This window comes from Penicillium macrosclerotiorum, assembly GCF_028827735.1.
Source record: "Penicillium macrosclerotiorum strain IBT 26536 chromosome Unknown utg000010l_segment0_segment0, whole genome shotgun sequence".
NCBI lineage: Eukaryota > Fungi > Ascomycota > Eurotiomycetes > Eurotiales > Aspergillaceae > Penicillium > Penicillium macrosclerotiorum.
In genome coordinates this window covers 1,079,583-1,095,201 of record NW_026643089.1, presented here as the reverse complement: position 1 = coordinate 1,095,201, position 15,619 = coordinate 1,079,583, and the positions used below count along the sequence as shown (strand labels likewise).

At 43.4% G+C, this 15,619-nt stretch overlaps 6 protein-coding genes across 6 annotated transcripts; 3 read left to right on the top strand and 3 right to left on the bottom strand.

Annotated features, from left to right (window-relative positions):
- Window positions 1–515: 515 nt before the first annotated feature.
- On the top strand, window positions 516–872 carry N7462_010040 (uncharacterized protein; the record flags this gene model as incomplete). The annotated part of the gene is made up of 2 exons (XM_057081754.1): window positions 516–758; window positions 816–872. 2 exons carry the CDS (start codon window positions 516–518, stop codon window positions 870–872), a joined length of 300 nt encoding a protein of 99 aa, XP_056928794.1.
- Window positions 873–5,782: 4,910 nt separating this feature from the next.
- N7462_010039 (uncharacterized protein) lies at window positions 5,783–6,589 on the top strand (the record flags this gene model as incomplete). Its single annotated transcript, XM_057081753.1, has 3 exons — window positions 5,783–6,118; window positions 6,194–6,308; window positions 6,387–6,589. 3 exons carry the CDS (start codon window positions 5,783–5,785, stop codon window positions 6,587–6,589), a joined length of 654 nt encoding a protein of 217 aa, XP_056928793.1.
- Window positions 6,590–7,445: 856 nt separating this feature from the next.
- Window positions 7,446–7,985, bottom strand: N7462_010038 (uncharacterized protein; the record flags this gene model as incomplete). The annotated part of the gene is made up of 1 exon (XM_057081752.1): window positions 7,446–7,985. The coding sequence occupies one exon, from the start codon at window positions 7,983–7,985 to the stop codon at window positions 7,446–7,448; it is 540 nt and encodes a 179-aa protein (XP_056928792.1).
- Window positions 7,986–10,754: 2,769 nt separating this feature from the next.
- Window positions 10,755–11,443, bottom strand: N7462_010037 (cupin domain-containing protein; the record flags this gene model as incomplete). The annotated part of the gene is made up of 2 exons (XM_057081751.1): window positions 10,755–10,984; window positions 11,041–11,443. 2 exons carry the CDS (start codon window positions 11,441–11,443, stop codon window positions 10,755–10,757), a joined length of 633 nt encoding a protein of 210 aa, XP_056928791.1.
- Window positions 11,444–11,901: 458 nt separating this feature from the next.
- On the bottom strand, window positions 11,902–13,709 carry N7462_010036 (uncharacterized protein; the record flags this gene model as incomplete). The annotated part of the gene is made up of 5 exons (XM_057081750.1): window positions 11,902–12,143; window positions 12,211–12,422; window positions 12,484–13,002; window positions 13,054–13,331; window positions 13,383–13,709. 5 exons carry the CDS (start codon window positions 13,707–13,709, stop codon window positions 11,902–11,904), a joined length of 1,578 nt encoding a protein of 525 aa, XP_056928790.1.
- Window positions 13,710–14,292: 583 nt separating this feature from the next.
- N7462_010035 (glycoside hydrolase family 88/105 protein) lies at window positions 14,293–15,420 on the top strand (the record flags this gene model as incomplete). Its single annotated transcript, XM_057081749.1, has 1 exon — window positions 14,293–15,420. One exon carries the CDS (start codon window positions 14,293–14,295, stop codon window positions 15,418–15,420), a length of 1,128 nt encoding a protein of 375 aa, XP_056928789.1.
- Between the last annotated feature and the right edge of the window lie 199 nt (window positions 15,421–15,619).

The following is a 15,619-nucleotide window of genomic DNA, read 5'->3' as shown; positions in this document are numbered from 1 at the left end:
ATTTCCATTAGCCTAATGCAGCCGACTCGTGGCGTAATGTTCCTGCGGGCGAACCAAGAACCATTTAAATGGCTGACCCATGTAGCAAATGTTACATACAAGGAAAAACGCGGTCTTGTCGCACATAATCAATTCGAAAACCATGACGAAACCCCGTAATATATCTCCCGCAAATAGTCGACCATTCAGACTTGGCGTTTTCGGCAACGACCAAAACTTCACTCAAATTTTCATACTACCAAGCAGCCTCAGATCCATGTCACAGTGGTAGACCATTAACGTGCACTTCGTCTTTCGTGGACGTCATCAACTGCGGGAATTTTTTCCACCTTTCCGAAAACGTAGTCGTATTCCAACTTTATAAATAGAGTGAACATAGACACCATCTTTTGTTTCTATCCACAGACCTTCACATCCTCGAGCAGGTATGGCATTGTCCGGGCAATCAAACCTTCATTTTACTGACTGATATCGCCATAGCTATTCCGAGCCCATCAACTTGATCTACCGCCACCATGAAGTATACTCTTGTCCTCTCCGCTCTTTTCGCCACTGTCCTTGCTGTTCCGACTAGCAATGGGGGCCATGGTGGGGGTGATGAAGATCAGTCTACCGTCTGTGAAAGCCACCAAACCGTGGTCTGCAGCGGCAACGGAAATGGAGGCTTGCTTTCTCTCGGAAACCTTCTAAACGGCTTGCTGGGCGAGAGCTGCTCAGGCGGTGATGTCTATTGCTGCTCGCAGAGCGATGTGGAGCAGGTAAGATAGTCGTGACGTTCCATTTTCATAATACAGGTGCTAATTTAATTTATTCAGATTGGTCTGATCAACCTGGATCTCAATCTGCAGTGCAGCCTCAACCACCTGCTGTAATTATAAGACACCAAACCTATGTGTTTGAAATAATTACTTTAATTAATATATATAATCGGGAATGCAACTCCAGTGCCTTTTCCATGTAACCTCGCCATCGCTTTAGTGAACTTGATAACTTGCTTTGAATCCTTTGCCGAGTCTTCAGAGTGGAATTTGTCTTAGGAAATGGAAAATTCGCAGGATATATATATGACCACCTTATTTATTTGGAATTGGAGGCTTAGGCAATATTTTAATAGTATTTATGCCATCGAGCATAGTATATTCAGTAGTAGGATGTGCACATCTTACTTCATTTCGGCCGCATGACTAATTGAGTAGGCAAAGCCACTTAGCCAGTGGAATAAAATTCTGGATTTAGAAGAACTCCTTGTGTAGAAACATCTAGGCCCAGGAGATTTACCAACACGAATTTCAATGAACGAAAAACACTTCAAAACTGATTAACATTCCAAAAATGGAGAAGCAGGCTACCATTTCTTGAGAACATAGCCATACTACTTGGAATTTCTGGTACATACGACCACAGGGTGTGGAGAACAGGGCTTCCCGTCCGCTCAGCCGTACTTAAGCCACACGCCGGCAGGTTAGTAGTTGGGTGGGTGACCACCAGCGAATCCCTGCTGTTGTATGTTTTTTTTTTCGGTTTTTTGTTGTATCTTGATTTTCTCATAAGATACGTGAGAATTTGGATTCTTCCAAAGACCACTAAAATTTAGGGAAAAAAATATTATCACATTAGTATCTCAAGGCAATGGCATTGTTCCATCTCAATTGGAAGGTTTAATACTGTGCAGATCCGTGAAGAAGGATGTTAGGGCCCAATTGACACTGGTCTCCCTAGTGTCAATTAGAGTAGATTTATTGCATCAATAAGACCCTCCATTCGTCTATAACCGGTGATAAACAATAATTGTCTGCGAGAACCAATTACATATCAAGGCATATCTGCGAGGTATGACGATTATAAATGAAACTTCCTGCTCGCGTGCAATTACATGTCCGAACAAACATAAATCATTGATACTGTTTATCGCAAATGTAATATATGATATTGATATTGATTTGTGTTCCAACTTAAGGGTGCGTATCATGATATCACCAGGGTTCAGGTTGCATTTAGATTGATCGATGACGCCCATATGTGTTAGATAATCAGAAGCCTTGAAACTCTCCTCGCTGCAGCTCAACCATTCAACCGGCCCATAGGAAATTTAAAACTATCTTCGTTGATTGGACTCCGTTTTAATTCTAGGGATCTCTGAAATATGTTGAGCATCCATCGTTCTGGCAGGCAATTATCATAGCAATAATGCGAGACTGTTCTTCATATCGCTTATTAATCTTGAGTAGTGCGAACCAACCAGTTATATGATGTCTCTCTTGAGAAAATGGAATTGAATGGAGACATTATCCGCCTCATTACCTATCTCTAATAGGATCAAAAATGTAACGCTGCCCTCATTCAAGTTCCAATACCAGGTTCCATAAATATCACAAAAGTGGCTAGCTAGGCATTTCCCATTATGACCTAAATTACTACATAGTAAAGCTGTATTCAACAGGCATGATTCTCTGATTGTCGATCACTTGAATATGGCCATCACTGCTATATTTGGAGAGCAATTAGTCCTTGAGCTGCATATTATGCAGATCAACATTCTTTCCGTCATAGGTCACATTTCCGCACGTGCGTTTACGAACAAAAGTTCTAATTTTTTTTTGGCCATAGCTGCCGGGTTGGGTTTAGTAGAAAACACTAAACAAAACCCTGTTTTTCCCTCGGAGAATAATCAGACACTAATTGAAGTTGCTAACCCAGCAAACCCCCCTACCCTCGAATATGAGATAGCTCAGCTGACTTGGGAAAAAAATTGACCGTTACCCTTGTACTTAGTGTGGAATTATTTTTTTTTATCATTTTGCCTTAGCTGTCCCCTTTGTTGCCGAAATACGAATTTTGACACTATTTCAGGCATGCAAGGGTCAGTAGAGGGTGGTTTGCACCGGAATCGGCCACAGAGGCCTACTATCTCATTTGAGTAATATTACACTGGGACCAGAGTGGTATTTTTTGCTGCTAAAGCTCCCTATACAGAAATTTTGAAAACATAAGGCCCCATCCTAAAAATCACCTACTTCGCCATTAATGAAGTGGAATTCTTGTTCCGAAGCCAAAATTCATAGACTCAATTAGACCTGCCATGTTTGAGTGCCAAATACGTGCCTTGGAACGAATGAAAATATGGGCCACTTTTATCAGTCCCACTTCAAGACACGAAAAATTGCTTTCGCATAGCATGAGCATGGTAAATGCTCAGCGCCAAAAATGGTAGATATCATCGCTAAAAGCATAGCTTGACAAGATAGAATACAAATCAAAAAGTGTGCAAAGTCATCGAGGGTATACGTTGATTAGAACACATGTTGGCTAGCTATTCCATGCTCTAGATATCTGTCTGTGAACTAGCACCACTGTGACTTATTTCCCAGTGCGGCTGTGAACGACCTAAATTGATGAAAAAAAGCCCTTCGGTTTATTCAGGACAAAACAAGAGACAAACAGAGAAATCGAGGACCAGGAAAAACATTATGGCATCAACAAACGAAATTTCGGCACTCAGAACCTTGAACCTTAGTTTAGCAAATTCTTATCGTAGTGCAAGTTCATAATCCTGGTGGTTATCGCAAATCCCAAGGTTTTACTCTAAATTTGCCGTCTCCCCTAATCCGACACAAAGTGCCTTCGCCTCTATAGTAGTTCAACTGACTGGTATCACACTAGGAAACATTGACTACCGCAACGAGTTGTACATCACAACCCGTGTGCTGATTTCGAATAATGAGAAGAAGCCTTTTTGCTCAGCCGAGGCCAACAAATGCCCATTTTCTACCCACGAGGAATTCAAGAATTCAAGCACCTCCAGGCCTAGTGGTAGAAAGTATGACTAGAGAGCTTTCGGACCCTTGAGATGAGTCGACACTGGTCAGGTGGATGTGGTGCAGGCCAAGCTTTCGTGAAAAAGTTGCCAAGGCTTTGCGCTCTTTCTATAGTATGAATACTATGAGAGCACTAGCATTTCAGCCTATGGTCGTCAGATAAACGTTCAAAAGAAGCTTTTTCATGATTTTCCCAACATACCTGACGCGTTTAGGATTAATCAAGGAACAGCCTCCCTCATGCCTCAGTATGTAGGAAACAGAAACGGAACTGAAAAAAGATACACCTTAATAAGAACAGCTATGAAGACTAGTCATTGAATCCGAGAGCTTTGTTGACTACCATGTTCCTTCACAGCATTTATCTGTTCGTAGTTTGAGTGCCAACCAGTATTAGTATTATACATTTTTTATTGAAAAATGCACTAGAGCAACCCCTCTATTGCTTTTCAATGTGGAACTGATTTGATCCACGCTGAAACCCTTTCCATTTTGATGACTCAATACAGGAGCCTGAGCCAGATGTGCAATTTGAGACACTTATAATTGATCATCGAAGCAATACTACTAGGCTCTATGTAGATGTGATTAGGATTGTATTTTATGCAGTGCACAAGAACAGGGAGATCTAACTTGATATAGGAAGTGACCAATCATCACCGAAATCCAAATGTTTTTCTGAATTGATCAAACCAAAGGTCCGATGCCGGGTGGAGTGGTTAGTAAACAGAAAACCGGATATTAGATTGAGAGGTTCGTTTGCTTGAGAGGCGCATTCAATTTGAGCCTCCAGGCTTGAAAGTAATTCTACGGTGAGAGTCCTAGAGTAAGGCGTGAATATGCGAAGGGCTGATTACTACTATCACTAGCTATAGACGATGTTCAGAAGGAAGCTTTGAGAGAAGTTAAAGAATATTAGATTTGTGTGTGTGCTACACATAGCAAGAGCATACACAGATGCTAGAACAATGATTATAGCAGCAATGAATCGCTTTGATCAGGGCTAAACTGCACTATATTTGAGACATGCCATCAGAGGTCTCACATGTCTTAAAGCAATTCTAAGGTATTTTGGGACACTATGTATCGAACATTGATCGATGACACATGAGACCAATCCCCTCTACTAACAATTCCTCCCTATGAGTAGTATTACGTAGATGTACATAGTTGGATACGCAGATTATTTTGTGCGTGGGGGAGGTCGGCGGCGGGGTATTCGTGTAGGCGGTGAACTCAAGAGCGGGATGCAGACTTTAGCCACCAGCACGATCACGCATTATCCTTTAACTATTGCAAAAAGTGAATCAAAGGGAGAAAAATGAAAATCAAATCCCCCACAGGCAATAGTACAATACGGACCAGGATTCAACTAGTCTTTATCCTTAACGATAGCCTTGGTCGGCATCACGCCGCCATAGGAGTTGCTTTTCATGTAGGGGAGCCCTGGGAATCGTTATTATTGTGTGGGAATGAGCTTTCTGAATAATGACATTTATTAATCATTGCGCTAATAATTCCGCACCACGCCCGACCCTGGGACCTTGGGATCCAAGGGGTGTGTGCTTGGTAAGGCTTACAATTCTCTGCCCCTCGCGATTCATAATCCTCGCACACAAGGTGGGTTTTTCCGACCCACTTGCCCACCCTCGGGCCTTGCAACATCCGTAACTCCGTCGGAATCTGACAATGTGATTGGGCTGGTTGGGTAGGATAATTTGGGTTTGTGGGACTATTGCGAAGCGGCAACAATCAATATTGGTCAAAGACTTGTTGGCTCTGGTTCACGGTAGAAAACTTTGGAATGAGGACAAGAAACAGTGCACGAAAATTGTGGGATTGATAAAGGCTTATCGAGCAGCATGATCCACAATTTATATAAACCAGATAACCCCGCGACCCCTGATCCTGTCTTTCCTGTTCAATTCAACTAGATTCAATTCTCTTGCATCTTCGCACCTTTCAAAATGGGCTCCACCGCTGTTGAATTCAAGAACCCGGCCACCACCACTCTTCTCGAGCTGGTCAAGAGCCGCCGCACTATTTATGGCCTCAAGGCCGAAAGCCCTATCTCCGACGATGTCATTGAGCGCATCGTCCAGGACTCTGTCCTTCATGTTCCCAGCTCCTTCAATACCCAGACCTCCCGCGTGGTCCTGCTTCTGAAGGAGGAGCACCAGAAGGTGTGGGATATTGCCATCGGTGCCATGGAAGGTCTGGTTGCCGCCGGCCATGTTCCCAAGGACATGTTTGAGAACCACACCAAGCCGAAGCTGAACGCTTTCCGTGCTGCCTATGGAACCGTACGTTTGCCTCAGGGGAATTGCGAAAGTCCTGAATATCCTAGTAGTTGAGTCGCTGATCATCTTTGTGTGAAGGTCCTTTTCTTTGTCGACTATGAGTCACTCGCTCCCATCAAGGAGAAGTTTGCCATCTATGCTGACAAGTTCGATCCTTTTGCTCTGGAGTCGAACGCCATGTCCCAGTACCTTGGTAGGTCTTTGTCATTGATCTTCTCACAACTCCATCCATCTTTGGATGCAAAAAAAACCTGAAACTGACTGTCATTAGTATGGCTCGCTCTCGAGTCGGAGGGCCTGGGCGCCAACCTCCAGCACTATAGCCCTCTGATTGATGAGCAGGTTGCTAAGACCTGGAACCTTCCTGCTTCCTGGAAGCTGGATGCCCAGTTGGTCTTTGGTGCTCCTACCGCCGAGGCTGGCGAGAAGACCTTCGAGCCCCTCGAGAACCGATTCAAGGTTTTTGGTAAATAGACGTGGATTCATGATTATGGTATGCATTGCGAGCGAGGATAATAAACCAATTTCAAGTTTTACAGCCGTTGTAAACTACAATACACAAATATAGAATACCCGTATAATCAATCTTTCAGGCCCACTTTTGCTAATTACTAAGTCATTTGTCCCTCCCATCGCAAGATTCTTGGTAAAGCTTGTCGGTAAAGCTTGTCAAGTGATAGGCGATTTTCAATAATGATGTGGATCCAGCGAAGTTGCTGTATCCTTTCAAAAGTGTCAAAAGTTTTCTGGAATTTTTCGAGGGCTGACCCACTTTATTCCAATTCTACGCACTGGGGAAAAGCTAGAATGATTATACGTCTCTGAAGCCTTGGAGAAGTCATAGTCAATGCACGATGCTACCGATGCCCAGAATCACGAACATACGATGGGCGTGTGGGAATCAACGAAAACTCATGCCTGGGTTTGATTTTGGGCATTCATTAAGTGTTTCACCATTATCACTGTGCTCGTTGAAGATTAATCATTACCAAAGTCTCATGTATATGTAAGATCTCAATCTATAACGCAAGATTGAAACTGACTTGCTTTTTAGATATTGTGTTTTTAAGCGAAACAAACTGAAACAGCTCCAAAACAAATAATAATACCGGAAGATAATGAGCATCCACCGTGAGCACAGAATTGAAATCATGAATACAAATGATGGGTGGGATTACGGATTCGAAGGATGCCTCTGCTCCAAGATAGCCAGCTGGTCTTGAAGAAATTGGGAGGTTATTTCTGTTTCCTTCCCTGCCGATAAATGGTATGTCTTCAAGGTAGACGAGTGATAGACGATACTCAGAATATGAGGTGACATAAGTATTCTTCAGGCTAGCAAAAGCCCAGTCACATTATAGGCTACTTCCTCGTTCACAGTCTCGAAAACAGGTCTTTTATAGTCCTGAGACTCAACTCGTCGTTTTCTAAAGTTGTTATCCCACTGGTCTACCCACTTTTCATAAAAGCGGAAGACCAGGCTAGGGAAGATTTCGCGTAGTTCATCATCGAGCATCGTCAAGTCCCGTTCGTCTTCTGGCCTTAAGTCTTCAAAATTTCGGACAAAAAAATTCGATTCAAAATCGGGTTCGATCTCATAATGGCGTGCGTTTAGTAACTTTTGCGGTATCTGGGACATCACATTCGATATCTCGAATGTTGACTCTTTTTCGTTGTCAAAGATATTTTTCAGTTCGATCTGCAGGCCAAACTTGGTTACGATCGCAACACTACTCGAATCAATTTTGAGGGGCCGTTCTTCAAGCTGACGCCATGTATCCCCAAGATTTTTGACTGTTCCGATATACTGCTCGGATTGAGGCTGACGGCAAAAGACTGCTAGGGGTTGGAGCTCCCTAGGAATCTGCATCACAGAAATTATTTCCGCGAAGAGATGATCGCGGGAGTTGAGCTGGGCCTGGGCAGAGTAAATCAGGGAGTAAGTATTTCATTATGAGGAGGGATGGGCGGAGGTCACCGTGCGTCGCTCGCGTCATTAGTCAGTGGGCCGAGTTGGTCTTCAACGCGAGGCCGTTGGTTAGCGTCTACACTGCCTTTCACGTCAAATGGTTTACGTATTGTGTTTACAGCCTTCCATTCAAAGCTCCTACTTACAAGACGGCTAATCTTGACTGTGGGAGTTGGGGAAGGGGGCTTTGGCTATGCGCTCGCACTTATTCGCAGTGCTGGTGACTAGTAGCCCTCGGGTGAAGCTAAGACGAACCCCAATGTATTTAAAGCTTTATTCCCTTGATATTGCATAGATTTGGACTCACATCTATTGATAGCAAAGTTTTCCGTGACATAATCGAGATTACATGGTTCATATAATTTCGTACTTGACAGGAGAAATATGATGCTTGATGGGTGGCTCAACACATTTCCCATATTGTATTGAGTGAGAAATCTGGTTGTATTCAATTTTCCGCTGTGATACGAATAGCACCAAAAGCTCATTGGGAAGTATGTCATATATTGTGATTACAGCAATGAGAGGGAATGCAGTGAAGGTGTTTTATGGCATTTCAAGCATATTGTGTCATAATTAATTGGCTTTGAGTTGGCCATCAGAGGAATACATTGGGTTTTCTTCACATTCATCTTTTTCAATTTGCCTCTCATAAGTAAATGCATCTTGCTGGAGAAGTCACTCAATAGGAAGCCGGAGAGTTCAATAATTCCTAGAAAACTTCATACAGCTTGTACTTGATTAGCACTCGCCGTACGTATTGGTTCAAATACCATTTCTGGAATGATTTGCTGCTCCCACTGACTTGCTTCCGCGTATTCACTATCTCTCCTCGAAGCACGGCCAAGGTGTGAAAACATCTGAGCAAATGAGCTACGACGCCGTGTGCTCTCAGTTGAAGAAATATTGGGCGCTGTAGAGCGTCTCCTTTCTTCGCTCATTAGAGGTCCCGAGGAACCTCCGGTAGTCGAGGTTTCGGAGGTTAAGACTGAGTTCAACCTGGTGAAAGTGTACAAGAGTGTATCGCATAGACCAGATAGGGTCATGAGCGATCCTGCAATGCAGAAGTATGTGACACTGGGTGAGTGGCCATTGACGGATGCCATTCTTCCAACCGCGAGAGGTAATGTCAGGCCGATGTAAAGCACAGGATACAAGACCATATAACTAACGACAAGTTTCAACCGTCGAAGACTAGCTGTATTCTGCCCTCCAAGCTTGACGCATTCGAATATTTTGCGTTGCAGCCAAATAAAAATGATAGCGTAGAGTAGGACGGAAAGGAATTGAGCAGTAAAAATCCAGAAATAATGTGTCCATAGCCTTAATGCAGGATGGTCTGTTGTTATCCAGCACTTTATAAATGATGATATTCAGCTTTGTCTCGTAAAACCACGTTGGAAAAGCCAGAAAAAAAGAAAACTTACCCATGCAACCGAAGGTAGCCAGATGTATCGGCCATGAAGGGCTATTGGAATTATTAGTATCAAAATTCCAAATACCCACAAGCTGATAATTGTCAGAACGAAAGCTCGGTGACCAAGCTGAAAGCCCATTATGATATGCAGAAAGGTAAAAATTGCGATAGAGAGAACAAAAATCCCACTCATAGGGTTTCCAATCTGCAATAAAGCACCCTGAATAAAGCAAGAGGCATCGGAAGCATAGAGAGAGTTTGTGCTTATCCAGCGTAGGCTCATAAGAAACCCCAACGCCTGCAGGAAATCCGCCAAGGCCAAATTGTATACAAGCACGATATATTGGTTATACCCAATATATCGCCCATAAAACCGACGCCAGAAGATGAAATGATATGTCAGAAAGGTAAGTAGACAAAGTATTGAAACTAAAGAGATGAATGCAAGGCATGAAACCGCAATCAATCCTCTTCGCTGCAACGGGGGTAGCGGGTCGATAACCATTTCCCCAACAGACGATGATGCCGATCTAGACTCCAATGGTCCACCATGCTGGTGATCATGGAGAACAGAAAGAATCATTATACAACCACAGTTTAGGCCTTTTCTTGGACCGAGAATATAGCTGATGTTGGATTTTTTCCGCTAACAGGTGGAACCGGAACTCTGCAAGGAGATCTGCGTCAAAATGAGGGAATTGTGATAGAATGATAAAGTAGTTTAATGCATGGGTAAACTTGCTAAATATCAAAAGGAATGAAGAAAGAGATACATACCCAGTATTGCCAGTTCAAGTTTGCGAGCACGCCCATGAAGCCATCTTAGTTGCTAGAGCATCCACAACTCATGGCCAAACAGAGCTCAGAAATATTAATTTATACGAGAGTTAGATCTCTCATCCAAGGGCTGATAGACATTCACAACAGACGATGTTTGTTAACGATAGTTCCTCGGAAAGTGGTGAAGTCATCTCGCATATATCACGTGACATCGATTTTTCTCCGTCCTGGCTATACATTTGCCGCAAACATGTCAAAATTATCAGGAGAAAAAATGACGGGCATTATGTAAGACCATCGTACCTGAATATAATAAAAGCATGTAACATGTTCACAGATCTCTCTTGCCCCTACGTCATTTCTCAATCGATTTTATCGCTATATAATTAGACTGAAGGTGTACCAAGCCCCTCATCCCAAATGAAACCGCACAAATCGCAAAGATCTATTCTCAGTTCATCAAGAGGGCAACGCTATTGATGAGGCTTATAATACTCCGGATATGACTCTCGGTAGCCAAGTATATACTTCCCAATCAAAAGACCCCCGACAAAATTCATGAACACACCCAGTGGTCGCATAACATAAGCTGGACCTGGGAACACAGGGACAACATCACCTAGCCAATTGAACAGCAATAGCTGGGGCAGACTTCGAGAGCAACCGGCTTTCCGACAATCGTCCCGATAAGATTGAACATTCCCTGCTTCCATTGATTAGTAGATCGTGCCGCTAGCAGATGATACGGTTATTGAGCACACGCACGGAAGAACGCCTCGTCCCTTCCCTTCGATTTAGGCTCGAGCACAAACTCAATAACCAGTTCCTCAACTTCGCTTGCGTTGCAGAATGTATGGATTGTCCTCGGTGCTATGACCATCGTCTCTGCTTTAGATTTAATAATTTCATGTCCATCGCAGGTAAATTTAGCTTTGCCCTCGAGAACATGAAAGGTTTCAGTCTGGTAACGATGCCAATGAAGCGGTGGACGTAGGGCGATGTTTCTGTTTGCTTCATTTGAATTGGGAGGCCAGCGGTTGATGACCAAGTACCGGTCAGCTGGGGACTTGAACTCGATCGACGCCCGGCCGCCGTCAAATACCACAGGGTTCTGGGTCGCCGTCCTTGTTCGGGGAACCTTTTTTGCAAGAAAGGAAAGCATTATGTATGGGTTGGAAAGCTTCAGATTTGGGTTGGCTTATCGATGGGAGCATCAAGCCGAAAGCTGTGAGGTTGTGAGGGGAAAGAGTTGACTGGGCCTGAGGGTTGGGGCGGCCGTAAGCACGGCCACCGGGAAAACTTTCGGTAGAACACCTGGAGTGCGCGCGGGTTAGGAGACCTAACCACAGGCAATTATGAATGATAAAATTAAATCATTAGAAATGCCCTTGACGAATAATAATTATGATTCCCTGGTTTATATTTATAGGTATGGAGCTGCTGGCTTTCATCCGTACTTCGGCCTGGCCGTCTTGGCCGTTATCGACCAACCGGTTCTTAACCCTACTTCCTTGAACATGCCTGATTCGGAAATTGAAAATGTTTTTCCGACCTCAATTTCTCTGAAGGCCCATATCTCTCATGAAAAAGAGTCATTTCACCCGTATCGAAAGCAATGGCTTAGTACACATAGCGGAATCGAAGATTCTCTCTATCTGTCAAGTCTTCGAACCCATCAAAATCCAATGCTTCTTGAGCAGGTATATCTTCGACTGCGGCCATTTGATCTTTTTTTGTGTTTTGTCTTTTGAGATGAAACCGGAGAAACAGCAATATCATCATCAACAGGGCATAGCAGCCGATATGAATACTGAACGCCGTGAAGTACCGTGGCGCATCTCTAGTCAAAAAGATCTGGGGTCCTGCATCCAATTCAGCATAATATCACATGGTAATATTTGTATTTAATTTATGAGAGGCTATTATTACCGATTGCATTTCCTGTTGCCCACGCGATAAAGTTTGCGGCGATGACAGTTGACTTTTTGGTCTGGCCTGCAATATTTCGAGATATCATGGATAAAGTCAAAGTTTGACTAGCCCAGAATGAGAGAGTTATGTAATATGATAAAAGCAGTCCGGCTTTGGTCGCGGTAGATGTATTTTGAACAGTCATCAAGACAATGGTGCCGACGAACGAACTATGAAGCCTTAGATCAATACCACAATTAAGCAGCAAGAAAAACAAAGTGAAAGACTCACGGTATAACATAAGAAGCCATGACTATCACATTCTGATTTGTTTTTTTGACAAGCCAGGCAGAGGTTAAGAGCACAAAGATGATATAGGCGCCCAGAACCATAGATAACAGTTGAGTCTGAAGAGTGGTGAAGTGGAATCCTTTAATGATAATGTTCGCAAAAGTACCCAGGCCACTTGTAGGTAGTGTCGTAAAAAGCTGAACTCCACAATAGCACCACATCTGAGGATCTCGCAGAGCCTCAAGAACTTGATACTTGCGATATTTCCTATTCTGAATGCCTGTGCGATTTTCTCGCACTCGTTCAACCATGAGGTGTTTGTCCTCCTCTGAGAAGCATTTAGCTGTCATAGGTGAGTCTGGCATGAAGAGTAGGACGAAAACTCCGAAAAGAACAGAGAAGCAGCCATATGTTATGAAAAGAGCCTGCCAAGATTTGATCACTCGGTCTGAGCCAAGAAGACTAAACAAATATGCTAGAAGGCCTCCAATCATTTGCTGGAATCCATTCATCATATACCTTGACAAGGATGAGCCAAAATCTTTCAAAGATTCAATTTTAAGTGCTTACCAGAAAGTAACAGTCTGCGCTTGCTCCTCACGTTTATACCACATCCCGGACAATCGGACAAAGGATGGCTGGGCACATGCCTCGAAAGTGCCAAGGAGAATTCTAAGCGCCAAAATCCCGCCAAAGTTCTTTACCGTCGCATGCAATGCAAGAATAGATCCCCACAGGATGATATTGCAGCCAAGGTATTTGGCAATAGGAACTCGCTGAATGATCCAATTTGTCGGATACTCAACCACTAGAATTGACAAGTAGATACAAGTCGATAACCAGGCATACTGCCTTTTATTAGAAAATAGGTAATTGCCTTGCAATGTCTAGAGACTTACTTGACTTGTATTTATATGAATATCATCAAGAAGCCCCATAATTGATGTGAAGGATAATGTACCTTTATCCAAAGCTTGCACAAGATAAGTGAAAACCATGATAGTCAAAACACGACGGTCAATGAGACGTTTGAGACGATGATTTGTTGCCTCATCTATTTCCACTCGGCCCATTGCTGCATACTTCTGGACTTCATCATCAACACGGTCACCAATTTTTGCTGACTTGAATTCATCTATGTCGTTAATTTGACGCTCAATGTGGGTAGATCCGACTGTTTTCGTATTATGGTTCTCGTCTCGATCATTTGTGTCTGTTGACCCCATCGCAACTTTGATATAATTTCAAGAACAGGTTTGCAAACTGGTTACGTTTAAATTGAGAAATCTGGATGAAAAGATGCAAAATCTCCAGGGATATCGACCTCTATATACCATGGGATGAAATGATAGCTCTTGGGCACAATTCGACCGCAGAGCTAGAACGTATCAAGCTCAACACCGCGTGTGCCAACCCCACCCAGGATGCTTGGTTGGAGCTTAACCCCGCATCCCTGACCCCGGATTGACACCGCCAAAACCAACATTTGCCAAGACGGAAAAATCATGGACTAAAGAAAAAAAGACATAAAGCTTGCATTGCTACCGGCTCATCTTCCCTTCCAAAGGATCTGCCAGCGCCACATGAGTCTTGGCTGTTTTGCTTCGGTGTAACAATATCCGAACGAACAGGATTCCCATCGTGTTCGGGGTAAAGATCCAGCAAATTCATCGATTGCGCTGATGTCCGCATGTTGTATGGCATAAATTTGAACGAGGTTTGAACTTTTGATGGTGCATTATATTTCCATTCTGAAATCAACAATCCTTCCATATTTTATTCCAACTTGATCGGTTTGCATCTGCACTCATGTCGGATTTAGAACCCCACGTTATCGACCGCCCCTCTTCGGCAGAGATCCATGCCACCGTCAAGAATCTGATACAGAATCTGGTCAATATTAAAGATGAGACGGGGAAATTTCTTCTACATTTGTCTGATGGTCGTGTAATTGACACAAAATCATGGAATGGCTGGGAGTGGACGCACGGGATCGGCCTCTACGGAATCTGGAAATACTACGAACTGACCGGAGAGCCATCTCTTCTCGCTATAATTGAAAACTGGTTTGCCGACCGCTTTGCTGAAGGAGGTACCACCAAAAATATCAATACGATGGCCGTGTTTCTTACGCTCGCCTACGTTTACGAGAAAACCAGAAACCCGATCTATCTTCCATGGTTGGATACATGGGCTGAATGGGCGCTTCACGAGCTTCCTCGAACGAGATACGGCGGAATGCAACACAAAACTTACGCGATGGAGCATCGACAGCAACTTTGGGATGACACTTTGATGATGACAGTTCTACCGCTAGTCAAAATCGGCAAACTACTTGGGCGCCAAAATTATATCATTGAGGCTAAAAAGCAGTTACTTATTCATATCAAATACCTCTGCGATCCAAAAAGTGGTTTATTCTTTCACGGCTGGACATTTGAAGAGGGAGGACACAACTTTGCTAGAGCCTTATGGGCTCGTGGTAATAGTTGGATTACCATTGTAATTCCAGAAATCATTGAGCTGATGGATCTCTTGCCCTCGGATCCGCTCCATTCATTTCTTCAAGACACACTTGATGCTCAATGCGAAGCATTGCAACAGTTGCAAGAGTCGACTGGCTATTGGCGCACCCTTTTGAATCACAATGACCCTGGATCCTACATTGAGGCATCTGCTACTGCTGGGTTTGCTTTTGGAATTTTGAAGGGAGTACGAAAGCGCTATATCGATCAAAGATACCGAATTGTGGGAGAGAAAGCCATAGCTGCTGTGCTAGACTCAATTGATCAGAACGGAGAATTACAGAATACTAGCTTCGGGACTGGGATGGGCGATACACTGGACCATTACAGGAATATTGCAGTAACAGCGATGCCGTATGGACAGGCTATGGCAATGATGGCTCTTGGAGAATACCTGCGATTGTACATTTGAAATCATTTGTGGTATATAGATCCCGGACAGAAGATTGAAGAAATTCAGACATGGACATTTCAGTCATATCAAAAACCTCACCTTTTATTAATTGACCCATAGTATAGTTGATGCTTGGCTCACTTTGACTCTCGAATTGGTCAGCTATATTTTATTGTACGGAGTCCTCGATTTGAACCTCTATTTTGCGTAATCTTAG